Source organism: Asterias amurensis, chromosome 2, assembly GCF_032118995.1.
Source record: "Asterias amurensis chromosome 2, ASM3211899v1".
Classification (NCBI taxonomy): domain Eukaryota; kingdom Metazoa; phylum Echinodermata; class Asteroidea; order Forcipulatida; family Asteriidae; genus Asterias; species Asterias amurensis.
This window is the reverse complement of record NC_092649.1, coordinates 8,224,881-8,252,584: the sequence shown is the minus strand read 5'-3', so window position 1 is coordinate 8,252,584 and position 27,704 is coordinate 8,224,881. Positions and strand designations below refer to the sequence as shown.

Genomic DNA, 27,704 nt, shown 5'->3' with positions numbered 1-27,704 from the left:
AAGCTAGCTGGTCTTATAAACAGCAAAATGTCATGCGTGAATTCATGATGCGATTTTGTATGTTTGTCAAAAACGTGGGCGACTATTGGGTGTTTAACAAGTATAAATTCAAAGTGTGCTGACTACCCAAGGAGTTAATGATTGTCATGTATTTATTATTTCTCAAAAAAAAAGAAAAGAAAGAAAAACAAAACCAAAAATTGCCGTCTTCCCAGATTTGTATAACTATGCAAATCAAATCAATTATTTACATGACCGAAGCTTATAAAAAGACTACAACTCAGCGATCAATTCCAACCAGGTTAAATATTTATACAGACCATGAACTAAACAGAGAAAGACGGATCAAGGAAAAATGCTGGTATAAACACGCAGCACAATGAAGGCCTACGTTGCTAAAACACCTCAGCCCTCTGAAGCGGTTTCGATTCAGTGATTTTTAAAATAAAGTTGCTGGTCTATTCCGATGAACACTGATTGCCCGTGCTGCTGAGATTCATTTATTACAGTGAAGTGTTGCTGATGCAAGCCGAAGACCACAAGATGTCTTCGCTCTGAAAGAGAAGAATATTCTTATGTTCACTTAATTTCTTCGAGTAAGAGTGATTTGCTGCATGCCGGTAAGGTTTCTTTACTCGTTTTAATTTGTTAATTTATTGTTGGTAATGTTCACTTTATAACAGCGAAATACTTGAACATTTATGATGACTCGTATTACACGTAATCAAGCTTCACATAAAACAGTTACTAACAAAAATATGGCTGCCGTTTTAAAATATTTTTGAAAATCCAACTGGACAGTTTTAAGAAAGTAAAATTAACGGTTGCAAACTGTTTAACCAACAATGATATTTTACAATAACATGTTAATGGCCTGAAGTTTTGACCCTACGGTAGAGTTTCTCGAAGACCAGAAAATGTGAAAAAATAATTCAGGGTTGAAATAGTAGCCATTTTATTTTACTTATTTTTTTGATGTAAAGGGAATTGAACTGAACTATGACAATTAGAACTCTGCTTTACGATGTGTTCCATAGAATCCCAGATTTCTAATGGCATGTCATCACTTCTATACATTAGTTTAAACTTTGAACAAAAATCATTGAGATTTTTACGGTGACCATAATTATTTACGCCCAAAATAGTGCCTTCATAGGCTGGGTATGCTTACATATTTTTAGAATTAGAGAGGTTTTCATGTAAATTGTGTGTACTGCACAATAGATAGAAATTAATAAGTAAATTGAATTTATATAATTGAATTTTCATTTCAATGGTGTGCCATTTTGAACATGCGTATTCCCCATTGCAATGAAGAGAGCAGAAAGGTAATGATCAATACAAATCTTAATCGATTTGTGTAATTATTACTATCACCCCTTTCAATAATTAAAAAAGTGCATAAAGCTGCTCAAATATTTACAGATCGGTTTCGCCTTACGTTGGCTTAAATAAAACAAATTAGTAGGATTTGAAACTTTGCATAGTGGGATAAGATATAGAAGAGTTTGTGGTAACACCATGTAATAACAATCTCTAAGTGAGTTGGGGTGGTTCTGAAAAGAACCGTTGGGTTAACTCGACGTTTCGATCAGTATGCTCTGATCGTCTTCTGGAGAAAACAAATTAGGTCTACTAGCAACAATCATGTCTGAACTAGCCAAGAGTAAAAACGAACAAGTTAAAGGTAGAGGACATTACTGGTAATTACTCGAAATAATTATTAGCATGAAACCTTACTTGGTAACGAGTAATGGGGAGAGGTTGATGGTATAAAACATTGTGATAAACGGCTCCCTCTGAAGTGACGTAGTTTTCGAGAAAGAAGTAATTTTCCACGAATTTGATTTCGAGACCTCAAGTTTAGAATTTGAGGTCTCGAAATCAAGCATATGAAAGCACACAACTTCGTGTGACAAGGGTGTTTTTTCTTTCATTTCTATTTTGCAACTCTGACGACTGATAGAGCTCAAATTTTCACAGGTTGGTTATTTTGTGTTTATGTTGAGACACATCAAGTGGGAAGACTGGTCTTTGACAATTACCAATAGTGTCCACTGTCTTAAAAAAAACCAATAATTGTTTTACCCATCATCGAAGTGTGTTAGGTCTATCTTTCTCGAGTTCTGTGAGAAAACACAACACCCCAGGCAAAATTAATCGGGTGAGATTCAACTGCACGACCTTTGCAGTTCTAGAGCAATGTCTTCCAAGCTATAGACCAGCAAAATTTGCCGAATATAGAAGGTTAAAAAATGATTACTAGAAATTGAATAGATAAACTTAAAACAAATTATACAGACTATTATTTAATAGTCAGTAATTAATTTATTTTTAATTATATTGTTTTACTATCAGTTACACCTTTGTCCTGTTTTGTTCCCTTTTTTTATTTTTTTTATTTTTTTAAATTTATTTTGCAGTTTGTTACTACATAGCAAAACAACATTAGGCAGCCATGGGGGATGTTGACAACCAAACTTACGACCCGTCGTGGTTCTGCGGCAGCGACCCCGCTGAAGTAGGCAGCCAAGCAGTCGGCAATCTCCAACTAACCTGCCTGATGAATGGAATATACTGCATCCCACACGCAGTGTTCATAGCCTTAGCCGTCATCATCCTCATCTACAAGAGGTTCTTCAATGCAGACATAGAAACCCTCTACAAGACACCGGAGAAGCTGCTCCGTATACGATACCCGTTCCATGACTTCCGAATGATCGTCCTGCTTCTCCTCTTCCTCCTGACCACCATCCAGGTCTTTGAGGGGGTTCTAACAGACACCCTAGTCATCGGAGGGAGCTCACGACCACAGCTCTTCGTTCCAGCTATCCTTTCTGTCTTGGGCACCGTGGTCTTGGTTTATTACTCCGATCAGGCCGAGCTGTGGGACCAACCTAAGATGCTGTGCTTGCAGGTGGTTTACATGCTAGCAGCCATTGTCTCGGAGAAGCTCAGGTTTCGAGACCTTAGGAGAGCACCAGGGATGAACATCACAATTCTCAAGTTTGACTTAACTTTGTCGATGCTGATAGCGTACATCTTGCTGCTTATGGTTGACGTGTTTTTAATATTTAACAGGGTAAGTTGAATTAGCTTTGAGCTATTTTTTTCTGAACTAAAACCGCGGGCCAAACATGTGAAGGGGGAAAAGTTTCGAATCGATTTGTGTACATGATGACCTAATAAGTTTCGTGAGTGAGGATAGCGGGAACACACCTTGCCATAGTTCTAGGAGTAGGAGTAACGCCCAATCCCCAAATATGCTTACCTTTTGAAACAAATGTTCTAGAATATTAGAAACCCACGTTTTATACCGAGTTTTCTTTTAAGGCAATTAAAGTTGTCATTGAGGAGCACATTTTTGAAAGTGTGTGCGCTTGTACTTTGGGATGGTGTATGGCTATGAAACATTTAGGAGCTGGCAACTACAGAACTGAGATTTGTCCATCATTTTTACAGACCATAACTCTGGGCATCGCATGTCGGCGCCTGTTTGGTTGTGTGTCCATCAATGTGATGGGACATAGCGAGACTATGTTGACTCCCTTGCCCTTGACAAGGGCCTGGTGATTTCGATACACGATAGACCTACATGTAGAACGTTCGATGAGCCCCGCCCCCCCCCCCTCCCCTCGTGGAATTTGTTTCTTCTGCATATCAGGGAATTTTGGTCGTATCGATTCCAAAAAAAGGAATCATTAAATAAGGATTTTTTTTTTGTTTTTTTTTTTCGGGGGGGGGGGGGGGGGGAATGATGGAGCGTCTAAAGTGCAGTAAAAAAACACCCTCCCCCCATACCTTGCAAGCCCTCTCGCGGGAGTGGGCGGGCAGCGTATGACGTAGTTTCCTGCGCAGCAGACGCATAAAACAAGATGGCGGGGGTCAAGTTGAGTTCGACGTGAGTACAAAAATTACAATTTAGTACACAGATTTCGTCTGAGAAGTTATTATGGCGAATGGAAATAAAATACTGAATAAGAAACAGTTGCTGACTCTTTGCAAAATAATTAAATTGTGTTGTCAATGCCGTCAACAACGCGTACACTACAAAAGAAAACAGTCGTACAAAAATGCAATTCAGCAGACGACGGTATGTCACATGGGATTGTGTGTACTACTCACAACGCCGCTGTTGGGCGCAATCTTTGAAAATGGAGTTGTTTGATAATTCACGCAAGCTGCCATTTGATTCCTTGCATGATTTTTTAATTTGCGCAGGGTAGCTCGGGCGCAAACTTTGAACACCGCGCGTTTGTCGTTCAACTGTAAATCTTCATATCGTGAACTAACTATTTTAAAATATTAATAAAGATAATTTACCTGAATAGCTCAAAACAAGTTATTAAAAAAGATAAGATCATATCATATATTTTCCATGACTTCTATTTTGCTGACCCTGCCACCACCTTTTTACAAAAAAAAAATACCTTATAAAAAGTTGCCAAATTAAATTATATTTCTAAATCCAAAAGTTAACAAATGAAAAAGTGGTTGTAATAGTATTGTACTATTTGTTGGATGCAAAAACACTTCTGGAAAAGTTTCCGTATGGCGCCACCACTTTTTCATTCGAAATAAAATAATATAGTATCTAATTTACCTGATTGATATATCCCTTTTTGTAAAAATGAGTGAAAAGGTGGTGGCGCCATACGGAAAGTTATCCACACTTCTGATTCCCTGTTTGCTGGTGGTATGTGCATTTTTGCGATGGTTTGTGGAGTTGTGCACCCCCACCAAATAAATTTTCCTGTGGCATACAGTGACAAAAAAAAATACTAAATGTTCTCTCTTTTCTCTTTCAACATTCTCTTGCAGCTTAGTTCAAATTGAGTCAAAATTTTCACAGATTTGTTAAAATACTACTTAAATGAGTTGGGATACACCAAGTAAGAATACTGGTCTTTGACAATTTGTCAAGGTGTCTATGTGCCTTTAACTGAAAAAGGACAACATATTCAAAACAGTTCAGGTATAGCTCAGCGTTGTAATGTTACATTTTCTTGCTTTACAGGTTCTACTGCGGAATAAAGTTCGCCGTGTCCTTTACGGAGATGCAAATTTCTCACAAGACTCCAAGAATTCAAACATCAAATACAGGCACAAATTCTCGAACTACTTCTCTTCGCTCTCGGTGTGGTGGCTCAATGGTCTCTTCAGTTTGGGTTACCAGAGACCACTTGAACTCAGTGACTTGGGAGAACTGCCCACAGACTACAAATCTCATGTAGTTGTCGATCAATTGCAGGATGCCCTTAGTAATGATCTGGTAGGTGAATCTTCTGTGCATAATTTATCTTTTTCAGAAACCCAGAGTCAAGTATACAGACAATGAATGTTTATGAGTGCACTGGTGAGAGAATTTTCATGAATTGAAATATGGAATATTCTTTTTAATGAGGCGAAGCCGAGTTGAATGGATTATTCCATCTTTCAACGAATGAGAGAAAACTATTCATTACTTTTCTATACATAGATCTTTGTCATTTTGGTTGCAGGAATCTTTCAAAACAAAAAAGCGTACAATATTTATTTGTGACATTACACCCATTTCTTTTGGTTTAGCTTGGATTCAACAGTGACTAAGTGCGTTCTGTACTGCTTTTATGTAACATGTGGGTGCCGGCATTTAGTATTTTATACTTTGCAGAAAATGTACTGCTGCATTGTCAAAGACACGCACATGCAATAATGTGGTATGCACTTTGCAAAACCTGCTCCTGCCCTGGGAAATAAGGTCCCCATCACACTTTGTAAAAATACCCTCACTCGACGACTTCAGGTGGGAACTAAAGTCACACTTGTTCACATAGACATGCATCAGGTTTAATTCAAGTATTTCATATCCTTCATTTTCAATTTGTATAATGTTTTAATTTTGTGGTTTTCTGGAGAAGTAAATCCATATTATAATTATTATTATTATTAGATGAAGAAGAACTCCGTGGATATCAAGGATGCAAATTTTCTCAAGATATATTGGAAACTCCACGGTGGTGACGTAGCTGTGGCAGGGCTTCAGAAGGTATCTGCAGATATGATCAGACTTAGTGGCCCAATTATACTCCAGAAGATCATCGATCAGATGACCTTGATCTCCATTAACGGTGAAATCCCTGTAGATAAGGTGAGTTCAATCTTATTTGTTACTCATAGGGCTATGTTTGATGCCTGTGTGAAATTGCAAGTTTTTAGAATAACTTGGCGGAGCTTAAGACACTAAAGCCGAAGCTATGGTTTCAACAAGGGTCATTATTCAAGAACATCAGCAAAGTGAACATTTTGAGATAACACTTCAAGGCATCAACATGAGTATCTTATTGTCTATGTTATGACTAGTTCCAGAGAGTTAGTTCAAACATCACCAGATCCGTTTGTTACTCCTAGGGCTGACAATTTTTTTTGGACAGACACAACACACCATGCAAGTATTGAGTGTACTCGACTATTTTGGTCCTACATGCATCGCTAGATTGTGTGAATGTGAAGGAAACAAACCCGCACTCTTTAACGCGTCCCTGTGTTCGATAGTTGCAAGACTTTGCTTGTCTATAGACTGATTGCACATAGCGTCATCGACCACCATATTTGATGATAAACAGTAGACAAGTGTACACACTGCGCACAACTCTCAGCCAATGATAGCCTTGCTCGCGTGCACATTTCATCAACGCTATAGATAAGTTTTCGTTATTATTATTTATTATTATCAAATATAGCTCTCAGTGCAATCCATCTATTGAACACCTGACATATTGGAATACAGCACAGAAATGCTACACTAAATGCATAGTTGTATTGCAATGGTATGCACCACCAGCATTGTTACAAAGCCAGATAATCATCTGAGTAATGATTTATAGGGCCTACTCCACACCAGGGAGCTGAGATGGTTTAAGGAGTGAATTAAGGCCCAGTGACCAGGGGTAATAATGTGAAGCGCTTTGGTACGCCCTCCGGGTGTGAAAAGCGCTATATAAGAACGGGTTATTATTGAAAGGTTTTTAATGAAGGCGTTTCAGAATTGACTTGCTTTTAAATACCATGAAAGTTAAAAGGAATTAAATGTAGATCTTGAAAATCGTAAGACGTTCAGCAGGATAGGGATGCGACTTTTTTTTTGTTAAATACCAAGTAATAAACCAAAGCGGGAACTGACCGGGTAAATTTTAATTAATTTTGAATTACCAACACTTGAGCTATACAAAAAACAAAATTATCCAAGATTAGTAACCATTATTCAGTTATTCCAACGGCTTTCACTGGACATTTTGTTGTGGCTTTTCAAATATTCCTTTCCATTTATTTCGCTTACCCTCAGGATGTCGGTTATATCACAGTAGCAGACACAGCGGAGAATGTGTATTTTCTTGTGTTCTTGCTGTGTGTCTGCAACATCGTTCCCACCGTGCTTCAACAGCGGCACTTTCAGACGATGTTTCACGTCAGCCTAAAAATAAGATCAGCTCTGCAGGTTCGTTAGGTCACTACACTCTTAAAATTTCTGGGTCAGCTCAGATGGGGCCTGACCCATTTCAGAGTCAGTATGAACCAGAATCTATGTTAAAATGACCCCAAAACTGGTCAAACTGATGCCAAATCTAAGTTATAATACCATTTTCCGGGACAGCTGAAAACTAGCACATCTCCTGGGATCCCCTGGGATCCAGACTTCGGGTCAATTCTGACCGGTTTCCCAGGTTTGGTTTTATTGATATCTATATTTACAGAAGATTAAAACATACCAAAGGTTTGACAAATCTTGTTTTAATATTTTGTTTTGAGTGTCAGAGTTGTGGCTGTTTTTATGATTCAAATGAATATACCATACCAATATCAATGAATGTTTTGCAAAATATTTTCAAGGGCCTGACTTTTTTAGCCTAGCAGAGTTTTTTGTAAAAAGCTAAAGTGAATGTTTTGTAACTTGCTATATTACTTTTTTGTCAGGGCTCTGTGTATCTTAAGGCACAGTATCTATCTCCAGTTGAGCTCCAAGGTAGTGACATGAATGCTGGACAACTGACAAACAACATCAGTACGGACCCTGCAAATATCCAGATGTTCGCCATGTTCTTTCATCTGCTGTGGACAGCACCCATCCAGGTTCGCTTGTTTTGTAGAATGCGAGAAGAAGGCAGGGAGAGTGATTTTTATACACATTAGTTAAATGTTTTTGTAAATATTTGTTGTGTAAATTCTGTGTAATACTTTGTGATTGAATTGAAAAAAAAAACAGTTTGAGAAGTGAAAAGTCAACCAATAAGTCAATCGATCAATCAATCAACAAACCAACCAATCAATCAATCAATTAATCAATCAATCAAACAATCAAAATAATTCACTACAAAACAACTGTTATCTGCATCATGGGTGATGATGACTTAGTTAAGGGAATAATTTTACTGTTTAAAAAATTGTTGTTGTATCAAAGGTTACATAATATTTTCAGTATATGGTTCAGATGGGCCTTGAGGCAAGTGCTTGCCACAGTGCCCCTCCCCCACTTGTATATGTGCCCCCAGTATGTGAGAGCGATTCAAGGACCATGGATGCCCTCTCGCACTGAATTACTTCATGGTTGAATTCGTTCTTTAATTGTCTCTTTTCTTTTCTAAAAAACTAGATTGCCGTTACACTGTACTTCTTGTACAACATTTTGGGCTTCTCAGCTTTGGTTGGCGCGTCTATGTTTGTCATTACCATGTTGCTACAAGGATTCATCGCCAAGGGAATCCGAAAGTTTCAACAAAGAGTCATGGTAAGAAGACAAACTTCCTGGTCAAAATTTACCTAGACCCAGGCCCCGTGGTGGCTTGACCCATTTGTCGGTCAGGATGACCGGGAATATATGTCAAAAGTCACCCAGAAATTAGTCACAACGATGTATAATCCCTTTTTTTTACCAGTTTCTGGGTGATCTTGACTGTCGAATTATGACCTGGGAGTTCCAAGAGTGAAATGATTTGTGAATGTATAGAGGATTTACAATAGCTAGGATTGACAATAACGACAAATGTTGTTCTACTTATTATTATCACTGCCACCTACATGGTCTCTGGCGCATTTGTAAATTCTTTGTCCACACATATCATTATATTGTTCCTACATGTACATTCCTACGGCCAGATTAATTGTTAAGTCCAAGTCACACTGGACAATTTGCAGGCAAATTCCTCTATTGTTCATTATTTTCTTTGATGAAAGTGAGTTAAAGTTAGAAGATGGTCTCTTTTTCAAAATGTTTCTTGTGCATACAGTGTTTGCTCTAAGTTGCATTGGCAAAAAGTGCCTAACCACAATACTAAAAGTAACATAGTCGATAAAACATAAAAGCTCAACGTAAGAAAAAGCAATTTTGTAAAAACATAGGAGTGATCTTTATGATGAAAGTTGACTTGCAGTATTTTTCGTTTTCCGGTGGATGGTAGGGTTATTCAGACGATCGCCTGAAGGGAACCAATGAACTTCTTCAGGGGATTAAGCTCATCAAACTGAATGGCTGGGAGGAGCGTTTCAGAAGCCGAATCAAGACATCCAGAGATAGTGAAATCAAAGCGCTGTACAAAGTGGCTGCACTCACCAGCTCAATGTGTAATGTTTTAAGAGTTTTATTTTTTATTTTTACCCAGCATGTACACCGATGTGTGTTAGCACTGTATTCTCAGTACTTTCCCTAGCTCTTTGAAACAATCACGGGCGTTTCATCAACCTTTTTGTGGAGACTCATTATATAGTATGACCACCGAGAAAGGTCGAGCTTTAAAGAAGCCCTTTTTGAAACCATGGCTTGGACTTAAAGTTTGATATGCGGTCCATCAGTAATTTTGAAAATGTGTGAGTTTTTTTCGGTAAGGGTTTCAGGCAGACAGATGGAGCAAAACCAGAGCCGAAGCAAAAGCCGAGTCAGTGGTGTAGTAAATGGCTTCCATAAAAGAACCGTTCAGACACACAGAGTTGAACTCGATCGGGTTGAACCATGAGTCTATTTCTACCTCCATGGTTAAACCAACTTTAGTACTGTGTCTGAACGACCTCCAGTGGATGTTGATACTTGAGTTTAACCATGGAGCAAAGATAGTTTATTGCTCTATGGATAAACACAACAGAAATCACATCAAGGAAGCTTTGCTTATTGGATTTAAGGCATTATATTGTGAGGTATCAATATATATTTGGTTTGGGGTAACACCATGTGTGTATCTACTTGTCAGGTAGATTATGTTCTTCTGAGACTTGCTTTATATTTTACTAGTAGATTTTCAGGAATTCGGGAGACTTCTCAGTTCCGAAAAGAACTGACCTGCTTGTTGACTACTGCTTGCTTGTCTTTATACACAATATTCAAACAATTCAAACAATGTAAGACTAGACTAAAATCAAACTGTTTAATTGTGTAACAGAGGCAATTATCACCGTGATGGGATAAATACTTTCATTAATGATGTTTAATTTTGTTTTTTTATTCCCTTGCTTACAGCTCCACTTGCTATTTCGGCTACTTCGTTTGCGATGGTTGTTGTAAGTAAACAAAGCTATTCTCTATGTCTAGAATTTTTGTATTTAGTTGGTTTTGCTCGTTGTCTCGGGAGTTTTAAAGTGTACAGCCATTCTCCTGATCTAGTTTCAGTGGTCTTGTTTTAGAAACAACGAATTATGTTTTATTAATTTTGGTTTTACCCATACACCGATGCGTGTAAGCACTGTACCTTACTGAGCTCTGTGAAAAAATTAAAGGCATATTACCCACGACCTTTGCAGTTTTAGAGCAGTGTCTTGTCAACTAGACCACTGAGATTGCCTAGTGGCTAGAAACAGTTTAAACCTACATTGTGCTATAAAATGAATAGGTCTCATACTTCAATACGCAGCTCCACATACCTTGCAGGAAATACAACTGAGCGCTTTGATAGGCCCTTTTGGGGTGTGATAAAGTTAAATTGTTGTTAATAATAATGTTTTGGCATTTTCCCGATATTTATCATGTTTGTTTTCTTGAATCTATGCAGTCCTTTGGACTCTATTATACACTGGAAGGTGAACCTCTGACCCCGGACATCATGTTCCCGTCGATCTCACTCTTTCAAGGAATGTCGGGTTCCTTGATGCTGCTCCCGAGCGCCATCATGTTTGCCATCAACGCCATCATCAGTCACGGGAGGATCAAGAAGTTTCTTGGTGCACCCGAAGTGGAGGACAAGGTCAAAGGCCGCCAGAAAATGGTGACTTTAGCGGCGAGGGATACTTGTCACGATGGCGAGGTATTGTCATTTTAAATTTGAGGTTCAATAAAGAAAGAAGGTTTCCCCTCAAGTCCAAAACGGAGAAATGTCGTTGGACCCTCTTTTTGATTTACACAGTTGTAATGTTGTGGTACTAGATTTTGACCTTTGAAGTGGTTGAAAACCAAATATGTGATAAGTGAAGCTTTGTGTGGTGTGAAGTAAACCTGCTGGTACAAACATGTTAAAGCACTGTTCACGTTTGGTAATTGTCAAAGACCAGTGTTCTCACTTGGTGTATCCCATACTAAGCATAAAATAACAAGCCTGTGAAAATTTGGGCTCACAATTGGTCATCGAAGTTGCAAGAAAATGATTTTATACTATCAACAGCTCTCCAATGCTCGTTACCAAGTCAGTTTTTAAGTTAATATTCGTTTTGAGTAATTACCAAATGTGTACCTTCCCTTTAAAGTTCTCTTTTAGAGAGAGTTGGGTCTGAAAAGAGCCGGTTTGGTTTTGATGTTTCTAACGGTTTATTTGCTTGTCTTAAGGAGAAGACGCAAGATGAGCAGAGACAAGAAGACTTTCAACTATAGCCTTTAAACCAGCCGTTTACTAATGGTATGAAATATAAAATCTATCAATGAAACCAATCACTTTTACAGCATCGACATGACACTACTATGAGACTTCAAAAAGCTGCCCAACAAGAAGGAGATGGAAAGTATGGGACCTTTAACGAAGAAACGGAACTAAAACCAGCCAAGCCGCTGCCACCACCAACTCCAACACCTACACTTCCAGACAACTTGGTTATCAAGGTAAATTGCTTCAGAAAAAAATACTCACCGTTACTCAAGACAAGGGGGGCACTGGAAAATTGTGGGAGGCACTTGCCTCCAGGTCCCTCATGGCTACGCCGCTGCCTCAAAATAATATGTCATTCCCTCGAAATGATTTTGTCCACGGAATGAAATAGGTATTTATTTTCTTCTTTACCTTTCCCTTTTTCACCGGCTCAGCACCTTTTCTCGCCCTGCAACCATGAAAGTAAAAAGCATAAATATATAATGATGTTTGCTTTCAGATTACCGATGCAACCCTAACATGGGAGGATCCGTCCACACCAGTGCTTAAGAATATCAACTTGGAGATTGAGACAGGTAAGGCCAAATAATGTTTAGCGTCCTCTCCCACTTCTTTTAAGAGGTCGCCTCCTTTATTTTCTTTTTAAAGACATTTTACGTCCTTTTTTTTGGTGAAAAAATCAGCAAATAGCCGTGTCGATTGTCTTAAAAAAGGTGTCGGCCAGCCATTTTGAAAAAAAAACCAGGTGTTTGGTGCTAATCAATGATTGGATGCATCTTGAATGTTACGTTAATCAGTTAATCTGGAGGTCTATGGTTCAAATCCCGCTTTAGTAATTTTTTCTTTGGTTAAAACATTATTTTTAATAATTCTCTACGTTTGTGTACCAGGCAAGTTGACAGCTATTGTTGGAGAAATTGGTAGCGGGAAATCGTCCATTGTGTCGTCCATGCTTGGCGAAATAAAACTGGTGTCTGGCGACATTACATGGAGAAGGTACAAGAATTAGAAGTAAAAACAATTATGGAAACTATAAAGTAAGATGTATGCTTCACACATGTCAAACTTATGACCAGGATTTAAAGAGAACACTGGCCTACCAGTTTGGTAATTTGGTGATGTGTAGTCATAGATGAAATTTGTTAGGATGGTTGTGGACAAAATCATCAAAATATCACAAATTCTTGCCTTCATTTTGAAAAGGCTTTAGCTAAAACAATAATCTAATATATTACTTACAGTGATTTTGAAGCATAATGTTAACAGTATATGTTACTGATCATGGAAGGATTATATTGTTTAAATGATTGTGCCTTTATACATCTATCTGTAGTTGAACGGGTATTATATAGCTTGATTGACACATTTTATTTTGAATTGTATTTTTGTGTAGTGATAAAAACAAAGTCGCCTACGCCAATCAGAAAGCCTGGCTGATCAACGCATCGCTGAAGGAAAATATTGTATTCGGCTCAAAATACAACGAACAAAGGTATGTGAGAAGGTTTTATCGGTTCAGATTGCATCGATACTAAACCCAGAAGCTTCACCTAATGTTCTGGATTTAAAACGGGACGTAGTGCAAGTTTCTTTCAAAGGAACTAAAGCATCAATACAGACATGTAGTTACCCGTTTCTTTGGGTTAACCACCCATCGGGGAAAACTTCTGCCCATTTTAAAAAATTTTTCAATGTTTTATTTTTTATTTTTTTTATTTAGAATTTACTGGTTTAATAAGGATGTTCCAAAACTAATAATGGCCTTCACACCTTTCTATTTTGTCTGTCTCTGGGCTTAAAACTACGTTTACGCATGTTTGATAAAAAGTACAGGTTTTTTATGCAAACTACAGGTTTCAGAATACAGTTTTGAGATCCTAGAGGTTGGCGCGTCTCTCAATATGGTTGGGACTTGCGTGATTCAAACTTCTGGGTTCAAGTGGGTCCCTGGCATGTATGCTTCGTTTTTTGAAAGGGCAAGGGCACCAGGGCATTTTCTCCTTGGTAAAGGACACCCTATGAGGAAATTGTAAATTTCTACTGGAGCATTTCAAGGTCACCAAGGTACTAACCAGGGGGCATGGAGGCAATCTTCTTCGCTGCCTTCGTGAAGTATCAGGCTTAGGATCCCAACCACATTGCATTTTTTTAGTACTGCTTGATATTATTAAATGAGCTCGGTACAAAAAAAACAGCTCAATTCATCTCAATCCTGTCAAATGCAAATATTATCCTAAATTCATAAATACCTAAGACAGTTTATCCATTCTGATTGGTCGAGAGGGCATCACGTCGGGGGTGTTTTAACGGATGATATAACACTAGTAAAAAGTGTTGAAACATGGGCGTGACATGCTAGCTTGCCCCTGTGCTTATAAGACAGTTTCTTCATTCCTATTGGTCGAGAGCAACAACTGGAACAGTTGTGCCACATCACGCGATATACGCGACGTGCACAGCAATCTCCTTATAAGGAGTTGTTTACCCGAGGGCCTTAGCATTCATCGCTGGAGGGGTGTTGTGTTGAAAGAAATTATTATAATGTTTGCATTTATTTTACTTTTTGACCAAAAAGTGTTGATGTTTTTTGACCGAAAAGGTATTTATGAGTTGGAATCAAAGTTCGTTGAATCTGTTTTCAACTAGTGGTTTAAACCCGCCGAGGCCTGGTTCTTGATAATTTACCTCAACTATGCTCGATAAAATTATCAAGAACCAGGCCTTGGCGGGTTTAAACCACTAAATTGTCTCGGTAAAATTATAAAGAACCAGGCCTCGGCTGGTTTAAACCACTAGTTGAAAACTTCTTCACCACACATTGATTCCCTTAGTCAACAATGATGTATTTGAATAAACTCTAAATGATAGTATACTTGTGGGTACAGCCGCAATAATAATTCTCTTTTGAAGGAGTGTTGGCTCTGAAAAGAGCAAGTTTTGGTCTCTGAGATACAATGATTTATATCCACATACAAAAACCAAGTGTTGTTTTGGTTATGGTGTTCAGGTACCAGATGACTATCGCAGCATGTGGTCTCCGTCAGGACATCGACATGTTACCATCAGGCGATAAGACTGAGATTGGAGAGAAGGGAATCAATCTTAGTGGAGGACAGAAACAGCGTGTCAGCGTGGCGAGGGCTGTATACAGTGATACACAAGTTGTCATCTTGGTAAACATCAATAATTATTACTCTCTACACTTTGTTTGGTCAGGGAGTTTTTAAAGTGTAGACCAATAGACCGATCCAGTAGGCTCCATCCACGACGCACATGTGAGCAAGAACACATGCACCTCTCCAATGCCTTTCTGCACAACTCTGCCGCACGCGCCAAGAAACGCTCAAGCATGTTGGACCTTATTTGTCGGACCTTCGTTGCGTTGTGATTGGTCAATATGCAATGGGGCGGAGCTTAATGGATCGGTCTATTGTATGAGCATGGGCAGAACAATTAGTGTTCTACAATCATTGACTACAAAATGGCAACTATAGACCTCTTGTTTGACCCTTTTCCTAGTCATTTGGACACAGATTCCGGATCATACTGACCCAGAAATGTGTCGGACCCCACTGTACTCAGAATCCAGGTCAATTCTGATCGGGGTGAACAAAAAAACAGAAAAGAGGCTAATAAAAAGGTCTCCATAGGGGAATTCTAAAGACTGGGGGTTCGCTCAAATAATTTATCTGTACAAAGTCTAGGGAGGTTCTCACTACAGGGACAAAGGAAAGAACTAAAGGCCCGGTCCCACTGCAGCGATAACGAGAACGATAACGATAACGACGCTAAGATAACGCATTCCATTGGTTGAATGAGCGTGTGCATATTCTGCGGGGAGCAATTCAACCCATAGAATGTGTTTTCTTTGCGCTGTGATCGTTATTGTTTTCGTTATCGCTGCAGTGTGATTCGGCCTGTAAAGATGTCTCCACAGGGATGTGATAAATAGAAAGTGTGATTTTTAGTATTGAAACATGGGGGGGGGGGTTAAGGTAGTGGTGGCTGTTCAAATTTTAGGGATGGAACGAAAGGCTACTTGACTTTCACATTTTTTTATTTTTTTTATTTTTTTTTTTATAATGACAGTTGAAAGCTTCCCCTAAAATATTACTTGCTGTGGTGTTGTAGTTTTTGAGAAATTAGTGAAAAATTGTCAACGTATTTAGACTCTGAGGTGGCGTCGTCTGTCTAGGACCGGGTTCGTTTCAGGCATGCAACGAGCGTGGACGACGAAAATAGACCGCCTGGCTGTTCATAATCTTTCCAAGGTGAAATAACTGTTGTTTACATCTTGCCTTCTTAGGATGATCCAATGTCTGCTCTTGATGTCCACGTCGGGACCCAAGTATTCCACGAAGCGATCAAGAACTACCTGATTGTAGAGCAGGGCAGATCTGTTGTCTTGGTGACTCATCAGACACATTTTCTTCCAGAAGTAGACTATGTAAGTCATTAAAAGTTTATTTGTATATTTAAATGAAATTAATTAATTCTTAAAATATTTCTCATCCAGAGCAAGGTTATGTAGTTAATATGCAGCGGGCCTTTTGGTTCCTCAAAATGGCCTAACTGACAGTGCTTAAATAGAAAAAGAGAAAATTGCAAAAACATTTTTTCTTATCAAGAACTGAGTATCATTAACTTAAAAATAAAATTTCCTATATTTTATTTTCTTCCTAGATTTAACAACTCAAGTTTAAATTAATATAATCTTACTGCAAATGTTTATATATTGAGCTGTAAAACTCATATATGCAAATAGCAAAAAAAACAGACTTATTTGTTTTTTGGTGTCCTGTGACGTCATGTTTCAAATTTTACTCTCAAAAGAGTATAAAATAAAATTAAAATTTACACCGTTTTAAGTTGAAGTTAGATACTTGTATGTTCCCCCACAAGGACTGTATCTATTAGAAAATGAGCGCATCACAAAACTGAATTTGTTCATGGAGCCTATGGTTATAAATCACAGATAAGTCTTGTTCAGAAACAAGCAGGCAACCAAAACATAATATTATTACTGAATTTGGCGCCCTCTTTAAGGCTTTCATATATTGGTTCCTCAGGTCGTTGTTTTGAAGAATGGCAGCATTATGCAACAAGGCACACCGGCCGAAATCCAGCGGGACAGTCCGCAACTCTACAAGGGCTGGGTGGATGCCGGGGTAGCAGCTAAGGCAGAGGCTCCTGATATGTCTGATGCAGCTGGAGAGGACCAGGGTATTGATAAAGATATCCAGGCACTCAGGAAACAGATCTCGGAGAGAGAAAAAGAGATCAGGTTCAGGAAAGCTTCCAGGATGTCGAGAGCCAGCAGTATCTTTGAAGATGACGAGGACTTGGATGGTACGTTAAATAAGGCGCAGTCTGGAAATTGTTTTTACTCTTTTCTAAAAAGAAACTACAGCACTGTTGAAGGGAATATTTTCAGGGAAGCTTTTTATCATCATTATCTTTAAACCGTGTTAAAGTTTAATGTAAATCTGTGGACTTTTGTGTTTTGAGTTGAACAAAATGTACTCAAGGTCAGAGGTAAACCCTAATGCTTCTGGTTCACATCATTAGGATGCGTTTCAGAAGATGTTATGACACATTGAACCCATCCTAAGTTAGACAAGTTACTCGTTCTAATTCGAGAGGGTTTCATGAAATCAGCTGCGGTGCCTTTAATGAGTAAGACAGTAGGATTTGACACATTGCATGGTTGACAATCAGAGTTGAAACCAACATGTCCATTTCAGAACCACCCCAACTCATTTAGTTAAATTATCAATACATTATTATTATTATTTATTATTAAGTATTATTTATGCAGGGTAGCCCCATCAGTGTAAAAACACTGTTCTCCCTGGGGGCCCTGTAGAAAAAGCAAAAACACAGAACAAGAAATAAACAAATACACACTTATAAAGAACAATCCCCACAAAAGCAACAACAGCACTCTATACCACCAGGAACAAAATCAGAGAAGAACAAGGCAACAAAAAACCCAATTATGCAAAATAAATCAATGACTTCGTGACACGGTGTTACTGCAAACCTTTACTATAAGACATCCTCGAGAACCACAGACCTTTTTTGTCTTGCTTCTTACCACAGATTTATTTCCTGCTGAGGAGTGTGTTGACGAAGAAGAGGGCGATGGCAGTAAATTAATCCATGCAGAGGAGCGTAACAAAGGCTCAATATCATGGCGGGTCTATCTGTATTATCTTCAAGCCATTGGGCCCAAGGTGGTCATTCTCGGTTTCGTTGTATTTCTGATCAACTTCTTGTTGTCCACGTACAGCAACTACTGGATATCAAATTGGTCAGAGGCTGGACTTGAGCCAAATATCACACAGGTAATTATTAAAGATGCTATGTCAGATTTTTGGCTGATTTGACCCAAAAATGTTGATTTAAAATTCAACAGGTATTTTGATGGGGGTTGAGAAAGTTACAAGCTTTCAATTGAGCCATTGCTCGAAAAAGTCCGCCAATTATTAGTAGCAGTGAAATAAAGTGCTCAAAATTAGTTTTTGTCGGGATCCCGACAATATATCACGTGCTTATGTGTTTTATAAGAAACGTTTTAAATTTTTGTCATGGTTCCTGACCATTTAAAGTAAAAGTTAAATTTTTTTTCGTTAGAGCGGGTGATACTCTTTGAAATACCATTCACTCAAAAAAATCTATTTTTTAATGTTTGGGGCCAAAAATCTGAGATAGCATCTTTAAGATAGTGGCTTCTTTATCCGTCACTCAGTGACGCTCACAGTGCTTTAGCTTACAGCATTTTCCTGCAAGGTATGTGGGACTACTTTTGAGTTACAAGACCTACTTCTTTTACATAGCACCATGTAATGGTTTGTAAGGTACTGTGGCGCAATATGCCGCCAATCAAACCAAGAACACCGAGGTGAACCCATTCTCTTTTCGGTAAGCACACTGGGTTCTATTACGTGCTTCACACAACACACATAACAAGTAACGACTTACTTACCATCTGAAGGACAAAGCATCATGGCTAAGTGTCTTGCTTAAGGACACAGGGGTAGATTTCACAAAGAGTTAGGACTAGTCCTAGGAGATATACAAGTTGCATGGATAGTCCTAAGTTAGGACGAGTAACTGGTCCTAACTCGAGATAAAGTCCTAACTCTTTGTGAAATCCACCCCAGGTGTCACAGCTGGAACCCACACTCTGCTGATCAAAAACACTAGAGTTCGAAATGTGCTCTTAACGGCTAGGCCGTGACACAGGTTCCAATAGTTTAATAGTAACAGCTGACCTGATTTCTGGCTGGTAAGTACATAAGCTCTGCTCATCAGCAAAGAATGTCTTGCTTTTTAGCTGAAGTTGAGTTCCATCCAAAGTGTACTGCGATTTAATATAAATAATTTGGGGTTGAACAAAGGTTTTGACTGTTCCCATTTATGGTCTTTGTGTTTTTAAACTCTCCCGAAACAAACAACAATTTTCCATTTCTAATTCTTAGGAGGAAGTTGAGACCCTCAGTGAATACTACTTGACTGGGTACGCCATCATCTCGGTAACATCTGCTGTAGTTGTCTATCTCTTCAGTGCGACAACATTCCTGTCCTCACTCATAGCGGGGCAAAACATCCATGAGAGAGTCCTAAAGAATGTCACCCAGTCCCCCATGAGGTTAGTTCACTTAATTTGTGCTTTCATTTGCTCTAGTATGTTTCGTATGTCCGTCTGATGTCTATTAATTTTATGTCCACTCCGTTTGTTTGTCTGTTTCTGTTTTCTTTGTTTTGTTGTGTTTTGTCATTTTAATGTTGTCTTCCTTTTTGTTTATATGAATTAATTTTGTGTTGTGTTTAGGGAATTCCGTTTAAGCTTCGGCTTTCTGTGTAATGCCTCCACTAAGATTTTATTGTAAAAATTGTTTTTTCTTCTTCTAAACTACGTGATTTATGTGGAAATAAATGTTTCTGAAATGAAATGAAATGATTTCCATTTATTTTTGTGAATGAAAAGAGTGACCCTTACACATTGAAGGGTCTTTCTTACAGGCAATGTACTATACTGGTCACATGGGGAAATGTTTACATTTTGTTTCATAAACCAAAAAAGGCCATTTGTGAAAATACAAAACTGTAGTTTTGGTGCAATGGTTCTTGTGCTCATTAATGTAACTAGGAAACTATAACGTTTTGTCACTTTAAAGGAACACGTTGCCTTGGATCGGACGAGTTGGTCAAAACAAAAGCGTTTGTAACCGTTTTTTATAAAATGCATATGGTTGGAAAGATGTTTTAAAAGTAGAATACAATGATCCACACAAGTTTGCCTCGAAATTGCGTGGTTTTCCTTCTACTGTGCGAACTAACATGGTCGGCCATTTATGGGAGTCAAAATTTTGACCCCCGTAAATGGCCGACGTGTTAGTCGACGAGGTAAAAGTAAAACCACGCAATTTCGAGGCATGTTTGTGTGGATCATTGTATTCTACTTTTACAACATCTTTCTACCCATATGCATTTTATAAAAAACGGTTACAAACGCTTTTCAAAGACCAACTCGACCGATCCAAGGCAACGTGTTCCTTTAAAGTGTGAGAAAATGATGTAAAAACACAGATTTAAATAATGCATGATATTTTTAAAGAATTGCCTCTTTGTAAGACGGTGATGAAATCTCAATAAATTGACCTAAGGCATGTTTCTATATTTGAAGCATGTAATCCTGGTCTATGAAAGGTATGGGACAGAATTAAAAAAATACTCTGTGATTTATCCTTTGTAGATTCTTTGACACAACACCCATCGGTAGGATCCTGAATCGATTCTCAACTGATACAAAAATGGTTGATCAGGTAAACCCTTATACTACGAACCCCATCTGTCCAGAAACATGACTTGTTTGAAATAATCTAAACTCAAATAAAAATGTTCAAACAAATATTGTTAAAAAAAGGCTTATACCTTTAAGACCCTGTTGCCTATCATTTTTGCAAAATGCAACATCTAGGTCTGGGGAGAAGCACAGCTTGTGTTCCCCAGCTTATGAACAGACAAACAAAAAAGATAGACAGACATTAAAAACAGGTGTAAGACATTAAAATAAGGCCGTCAGTATTTCCTTGATCCCTGGTTTTGAATAGCCAGCTATGGGAACAGTGGGTTTTTCACAGCAAAGCACCCTGAATACACAACCTTTTTATTTTCAGCAGCAACTGAAGACACGTCTGTTCACACTTGCTTTCCCTTTAATTTGAGATCTCTCTCTTGTTCCATCTTACTTTAAATATATACTTTATATTCAATTTTTCTTTTAGACTATCGGCTACACATTGGCACAGACGTTACAGTTTGCATCGATCACTGTTATAGGTCTGCTCATTAATGCAATTAATGCACCGATCTTCATCATTGGCATCATACCAATAACGATACTCTATCTGTTTGTCACTGTATACTACATTTCCACAACACGGTAAGTCAGAGATGTGATTTCACCATTTTTAAGCAGAAAACCTTTTTTTTTTTAAACCACCACCCCTAAAAAATTGTTGTAATATATTTGTTTGTTTGCATTTTTGTATAACTTAGTTGATCAAGTTCATAAGAAAATTAAGATAATACCGCATAGAAAACCCAAGTTTGCAGAGCGGGGCTTTCCAAACCAAAGACAAATGCATGTAAGCAGGCTTCACACCCGCAAGTTTTCACGCTTGCAAGCTTTCACGCTTTGCGCTCGCAAGCTTTCTTGCTTTGCTCTCATAGTTCAGAATTTTTTTTTAACAGCATATCACATCGCTGGTAAGTAGTCCGTCCTTATATGTTCCGTTTTTTATTTTATTTTTGGTATAGACCCATCAATCTGTACATACAACCCCTTGTTGATTAACAATTGTTTCTTCCGTTTCCACAAAATTTTGCTGTATTTTTATTGGTTTAATTGTAAAGCGCTTTGTGATGTCTATTACATTAGAAGCGTTTTTCCATAATAGATATTATTATTATAATTATGTGATCAAATGGATTTTAAGTCACGTCCCCTGATTCATATCATGTTTGACTCTTTCTCCACAATTCACAGTGAGTTGAAACGTCTGGAGAGCATCAATATGTCACCCGTGTACTCGCACTTCTCGGAGACACTTTCTGGACTGTCCACCATACGAGCTTACAAGTACGTAGAATCTATTTTGAGTTGGATATGGGATGCAGACTTGCTATATTTGTCCGTATTTGAGTGCGCGTGTAATAATGAATTCATCTTGAAAAAAACTTTTAAGCAATGCATGTGACAATCAGCATTTGATGCAATGCGCCACTTTTGAATTTACATTAACTTCTTACATAAGCTGTTTGTTTTGTGTAAAGCTTTGTACTTGTTTGCCACTGCAATCTGTTCCCTGCATTTTAACGATATATTTTTCTGATTGTTTTTGTTTTGTTTTCTCCCTGTTTTATTTCCTCCAGTAAGCAAGCTTGCTTTGCTGGTGCCGCCATGGATAAAATCAACACCAGTGCCCTGACGTGTCTATTCAGACAAGGGTCTAACTTCTGGCTTCAATTTAGACTGGTTCGTATTTAAAATAACATAGCTAGGTCAAAATCATGACTTATTTATATACATCATATTTTCATTTTACTTAAGTCAGTGCTTTGTTGCTTGTAAGTTGTTTTGTTCCTATTCGTACATCCACTGTTTGCTTGTTGTCTCTGTCTGACCACAGGCTATTTACTACAAGCTTCGGCTTATCAAATCGGCCTCCATACTTTTCGTTTTCTTTGATTGTAAAAACCTTTAACTACTCTGTCCGCCATTACACTATGCATTCTGTAATGATGTGTTAAGTTTTGACAGAATGGAAACAAGTGTGAATTGAATTGACAAAACTTACTCAAACAATATGAAAGTAAGAGAAAAGGAGTTTTATGACCATTGCTCTTTACCAAGTAAGTTTTTATGCTAACAATTACTTTGAGTAATCATTTAAAATATTTTTTTTAAATTTATTTTTATGCAAGTCGCCAGACACACAAGGCCTGAAGGCCACTTCAAGGTGTGGGCTACAATTATTTTTCCTAGGGCTGAAACAGGGTTACCCCTTTAACAGTCCATACGGATGTAGGCTTGGGTATCATCAGTCCGAAGCCTGGCCAGTAGAGCAGAAAGCACTACCTCCCCAATTTTATGTAGCAAGTGTCACGATCGGGATTCGAACCTACACTCTGCTGATCAAATACAAGAGCTTGAATCCGGTGCTCTTAACCGCTCGGCCATGACATGGCCAATTACCAATGGTGTCCAGTGCATTTAAGAACTGGTCTGGTTCTTCCACTAGTTCATCTCCAGGAAACTTCACTTGATCAAACCAATTTCTGCTATAAAAGGGTCTGGATACTTTTTGTTGTAAGAAACAAATCACAATGTCCACAGACTTATTTCAAACTCGCACAATAAATTTGAAGATAATTATGGTAGAAATCTTCCCTTAAAATATTATGTGCTGAGGTGCTGTAGTTTTTGAGAAACGAGTAAAACAAGTCAAGAAATTAATACTAATTTCTCAAAAACTACAGCACCTCAGCAAGTCATATTTTAAGGGAAGCTTTTTATACCATCATCATCTTCAAACCGTATAAGTTTAATGTAAATCTGTGGACATTGTGTTTTGTGTAACGTAAAACGTACCCAAATTCTTAAGGCAACATTTGTCCACGCTTAGCCAAGTAATAAAGTCAAGTATTATGCTTGACAGCTTGATGAAAATCAAGCCCACCTTAATTTGAGGTTTTACTCAAAGGGTCGAAACGCTTGAGTCGAAACGTCAGACCAATAACCAATAACCATAGGGCCTTTTGGTTGGTAATAAGCAGTTTGTAATCCGTTCATTCTATTTTCTTATGACTGTTTACAGGGTGTGATTGGAGCGGGTATTGTTGGAATGGCTGGTACTGCAGCCATAACGACATTCTTCTCTGGTGGTATCGACATTAGTTTGGTTGGACTGTCCATCTCCTTGTCTCTTTATGTGAGTATATGATTTAGGAGGACAAACTCTAGACGGTCTCCTGATGATGGCTAGAACAAGCTAGTCAAAACACTGAGACCAATTAAGAACTCACTCCACACTATGATACCCTCGATCCACTAAAGCTAAAGTAGTAGTCCTGGCCAATTTTCTACCCTCCACCCAGTAAGTAGTTAATAAGCAGGACGGTTCTTTTTTGAATTGAGAGGTCTCCTTAGGTCCGAAAACCTACTTCGTGATAATATAAGTTATCACACAAGCGCGAGTGGAATACGGAAAAATGTAGTGTTCTGTGTCCCATATCCAACGAGGCCGTAGGCCAAGATGGATATGGGACGCAGATGCGCTATATTATCCGTATTTCCACGAGCGCGCGTGTGATAACGTATTTATCTTCAAGCACACTTGGCGCGTGACCATAGAACACACAAGCCGTAGTGGTATTAGCCGTGCAATGTAGGTTTTTACCACCACTCCATTCTGCAAATCTGATTGAAGGATTAGCGCCTACTTGAAGATTATAGAATATATAGCAAGACAAGTTCTCCAAATAACATAATCTACCATGCAAGTAGAGACATATTATGGTGTGACCGCAAACCAAATATAAATTGATACCTTACCATACAATGCCTCAAATCCCATAGAAACTTTTAAAGTTGCATAAATATAAATCCTCTACATAAAACATATAAGTAGGATTTGAAACTTTGAAGGTGGAAAAAAATATATAGAAAGGTTTGCGGTAACACCATGTAATGACTATCTCTAATGAGTTGGGGTGGTTCTGAAAAGAACCGTTGGTTTTAACTAGACGTTTCGATCAGTATGCTCTGATCGTCTTCTGGAGAAAAAAAACATATAAACACCATTTCTTGTTTTCTCTCCCCAGTCCTCCCAGCTGTTGATGCAGACGGTCAGCCAGTCAGCTGAGCTTGAGATGCAGATGAATGCTATAGAGAGACTCAAATATTTTGCCAATCTGGAAATAGAGAAACAAGAAGGTATCCCCTTTTTTTCTTCTTTTTTTCCCTTTTTTTTTCTTCTAAAGCCCGGTTCATACTTCATGTGAATGCGAAGCGAATTTGACGTGAATTTTGCGTCACAACCCTCCTTTCGCAGCGATATTCGCAAGTGAGTTGAACACGGTTCAACTCAGTGCGAATTTCTTTGCGAATTTGTGACGTCAACATTCGTTTCGCATTCGCAAGAAGTATGAACCGGGCTTAATGCACACAGGGGAAAACAAATTTTACTTTTTACTTGTAAACTGTAATGAAATAAGTAGGATTTGAAACTTTGCATGGTGGAAATACGAAATTTAAGGAGGTTTGGGTAACACTATGTAATGAACATCTCTAAAATGAGTTGGTGTGGTTCTGAAAAGAACCATCGGTTACAACTCACCGTTTTGATCAGTATGCTCTGGATTGTCTTCTGGAGAAAAAGCTTTTCTCAGATTATCATTACATGGTGCTACCGCAAAACCTTTCTTAATTGTAATGAAAAAATAAATAAAATTGAATTGAATTGAATCCAATTGAATTGAACTTAATTTAATTTAATTGAATAGCGGGGTACAAAAGCAGGGAAACAGACATGATATTCCTCCAACTTTAGATTTTTCCTGTTTTTTTTTCTTTTTAGCTCTTGGGGAAAATTAGACAAGTTGTGATTTAATTAGTCTGAAAAGTCATCAGAGGCATCAGCATGTGTACATTTAGGTCAGCCCTTGAACTTGATAAAATATTCCGTATTTTTTTTCCCCAAGGACCGAAAATCATGCCTGCAGGTAAATTCAGTTTCACTTTGTGGACTAAACCAGGGTCCTTTTTCTGAGGAGCAAACTGTTTTCTCAAAAACTCATTACTTCAGAGGGAGCCATTTCTATCAATGTTTTATACTTTCAACGGCTCTCCATTGCTCCTTAAGTTTTATGCTAATAATTATTTTGAGTAATCTAATAGTGTCTAGTCCCTTTAAACAGTTTGTTATTGGTGACAATTTGAATAGGTGTGTTCCAACCACCTGATGATTGGCCATTTATGGGTGACATCACCGTCAATAATCTGGAGATGCGTTATTCCAAGGAACTGGAACCGGTTCTCCAGAATATAAATATTCGCATCAAGGGAGGAGAGAAGGTAGGAGCTAAGAACGTCTTAATAATAATAATAATAATAATATAGAATATTTAATAAAAAAATGGGCTGACATGTATTATGACGAACTAATTTTTGTGGAAAAACTTTTATTCACGTGAAATAAGTGAAGAAAACATTGAATATTTGCGTAAAAAACCTAACAGTCAAGAAATCCAGAAAACCAGTTTTAAAAAGCTTATCATTGGATTTCCTGGCAATTATGTTAAGTTATAAAAACAAAATATTTAGGAAATTGAGTAAAGTACTATAAATGTTTTGAGGAAAGAAGAATATACATTTTTCTGTTACAAATGCTATGTGTTAATTGTATTGATCATTTCCCATGTTTGTTTGTCCTTTGATGTGTTTCTTAGTTTAAAGACACTGGACACTATTGGTAGTTGTCAAAGACTAGTCTTCTCACTTGGTGTATCTCAACATATACATAAAAACGACAAACCTGTGAAAATTTGAGTTCAGTTGGTCCTCGAAGTTGCGAGATAATAATGAAAGAGAAAACACCCTTATCACAAGAAGTTGTGTGCTTTCAGATGCTTGATTTCGAGACCTCAAAATTCTAAATCTGAGGTCTCGAAATCAAATTCATGGAAAATAAGTTCTTTCTCGAAAACTACCATACTTCAGAGGGAGCTGTTTCTCACAATGTTTAATACTATCAACCTCTCCCCATTACTCATTACCAAGTAAGGTTTTATGCTTATAATTAGTTTGGGTAATTACCAATAGTGTCCACTGCCTTTAAGACTACTTTGTTTGGCTTTCCACCAGCTCCTGGGTGGTTTAATTGTTATACTGCTTGTTGTTACTTACTTGTGTTTTGTTGACTCCTAATATCTGCAAGTTTTTAAATGTGTGTCTGAATTGAGTTTATTCATCACAATTGTTTTAATAGTCAGTCGACCCTATCGCTTTAAAAAAAAATGTGCACATTGAAATAAAAGCTTTTTAAAAATGATTCAATCGATTCAACACCAAATAGAAGATTGGAAACAATATTTCCCAACTATTTGCTTACTGCTTGCCACCTATTTACCTCTAAATTAAAGAGATAATCCCATGCTTTTTGTTCTTTTTCTGTTTTTCCTGGTTTGCTGGCATCCCCGACAATTTGTGTAGGCCTCCTTCGTACTTCGGTGGTCCTTTTCTTCGGTGGTTTTTAATTTGTTGGTATTTTATAAGATGGTTGTAATTATGTATGTCACTGTGTATTTGTCCCGTTTATCTTTTTATAGTTCTTCTATTCTATTTAACATATTTATCTTGTTTTTTTTATTGTAAGGTGTGCACTGGAAAACGATTTGCATGTCTTTTAACATGGTGTTTATATTAAATTGAATGAAATTGCAATTGCCTTGTTATTGTCATCTTCTCTTTAGGTTGGTATCTGTGGGCGAACCGGTAGCGGTAAATCCTCCCTAATGCTGGCATTCTTCAGACTGATTGACAGAACTGATGGTAAGAATAGAGTCACTGTAAACAATGTCGTCAATTCTTTGTGGGTTGAACAAAGCAAACATCTTCTACAACAGAATCAAATCTCTCATTTGCAACGACTGCAAAACACTGCAGCTCGGCTGGTCACTTTGTCCTCCAGGAGAACCCATATCACTCCGGTTTTGAATGCTCTTTACTGGCTCCCTGTTCAATATCGCATTCAATACAAATTACTTCTGCTTGTTTTTCATTCTTTACATGGTTCTGCTCCTCAGTATAATTGTCAA

The 27,704-nt window shown here is 37.9% G+C and overlaps 1 protein-coding gene across 1 annotated transcript in view; it reads left to right on the top strand.

Annotated features, from left to right (window-relative positions):
• Nucleotides 1-489: 489 nt before the first annotated feature.
• LOC139952422 (ATP-binding cassette sub-family C member 9-like) overlaps nt 490-27,704 on the top strand; it is a 32,151-nt gene continuing 4,936 nt past the window's right edge. Inside the window, exons 1-27 of the mRNA XM_071951551.1 lie at nt 490-620; nt 2,424-3,082; nt 5,018-5,272; nt 5,933-6,130; nt 7,325-7,477; nt 7,954-8,109; nt 8,630-8,764; nt 9,435-9,597; nt 10,484-10,524; nt 11,013-11,264; nt 11,894-12,049; nt 12,316-12,391; nt 12,707-12,812; nt 13,210-13,308; nt 14,824-14,989; nt 16,123-16,263; nt 16,886-17,165; nt 17,919-18,163; nt 19,301-19,470; nt 20,578-20,647; nt 21,110-21,267; nt 21,874-21,966; nt 22,260-22,362; nt 23,705-23,818; nt 24,711-24,822; nt 25,832-25,962; nt 27,360-27,438. Coding sequence (XP_071807652.1) covers nt 2,459-3,082; nt 5,018-5,272; nt 5,933-6,130; nt 7,325-7,477; nt 7,954-8,109; nt 8,630-8,764; nt 9,435-9,597; nt 10,484-10,524; nt 11,013-11,264; nt 11,894-12,049; nt 12,316-12,391; nt 12,707-12,812; nt 13,210-13,308; nt 14,824-14,989; nt 16,123-16,263; nt 16,886-17,165; nt 17,919-18,163; nt 19,301-19,470; nt 20,578-20,647; nt 21,110-21,267; nt 21,874-21,966; nt 22,260-22,362; nt 23,705-23,818; nt 24,711-24,822; nt 25,832-25,962; nt 27,360-27,438 — 4,276 coding nt within the window. The 5' untranslated portion in view covers nt 490-620; nt 2,424-2,458. The remainder of the gene's footprint in view (nt 621-2,423; nt 3,083-5,017; nt 5,273-5,932; nt 6,131-7,324; nt 7,478-7,953; nt 8,110-8,629; nt 8,765-9,434; nt 9,598-10,483; nt 10,525-11,012; nt 11,265-11,893; nt 12,050-12,315; nt 12,392-12,706; nt 12,813-13,209; nt 13,309-14,823; nt 14,990-16,122; nt 16,264-16,885; nt 17,166-17,918; nt 18,164-19,300; nt 19,471-20,577; nt 20,648-21,109; nt 21,268-21,873; nt 21,967-22,259; nt 22,363-23,704; nt 23,819-24,710; nt 24,823-25,831; nt 25,963-27,359; nt 27,439-27,704) is intronic.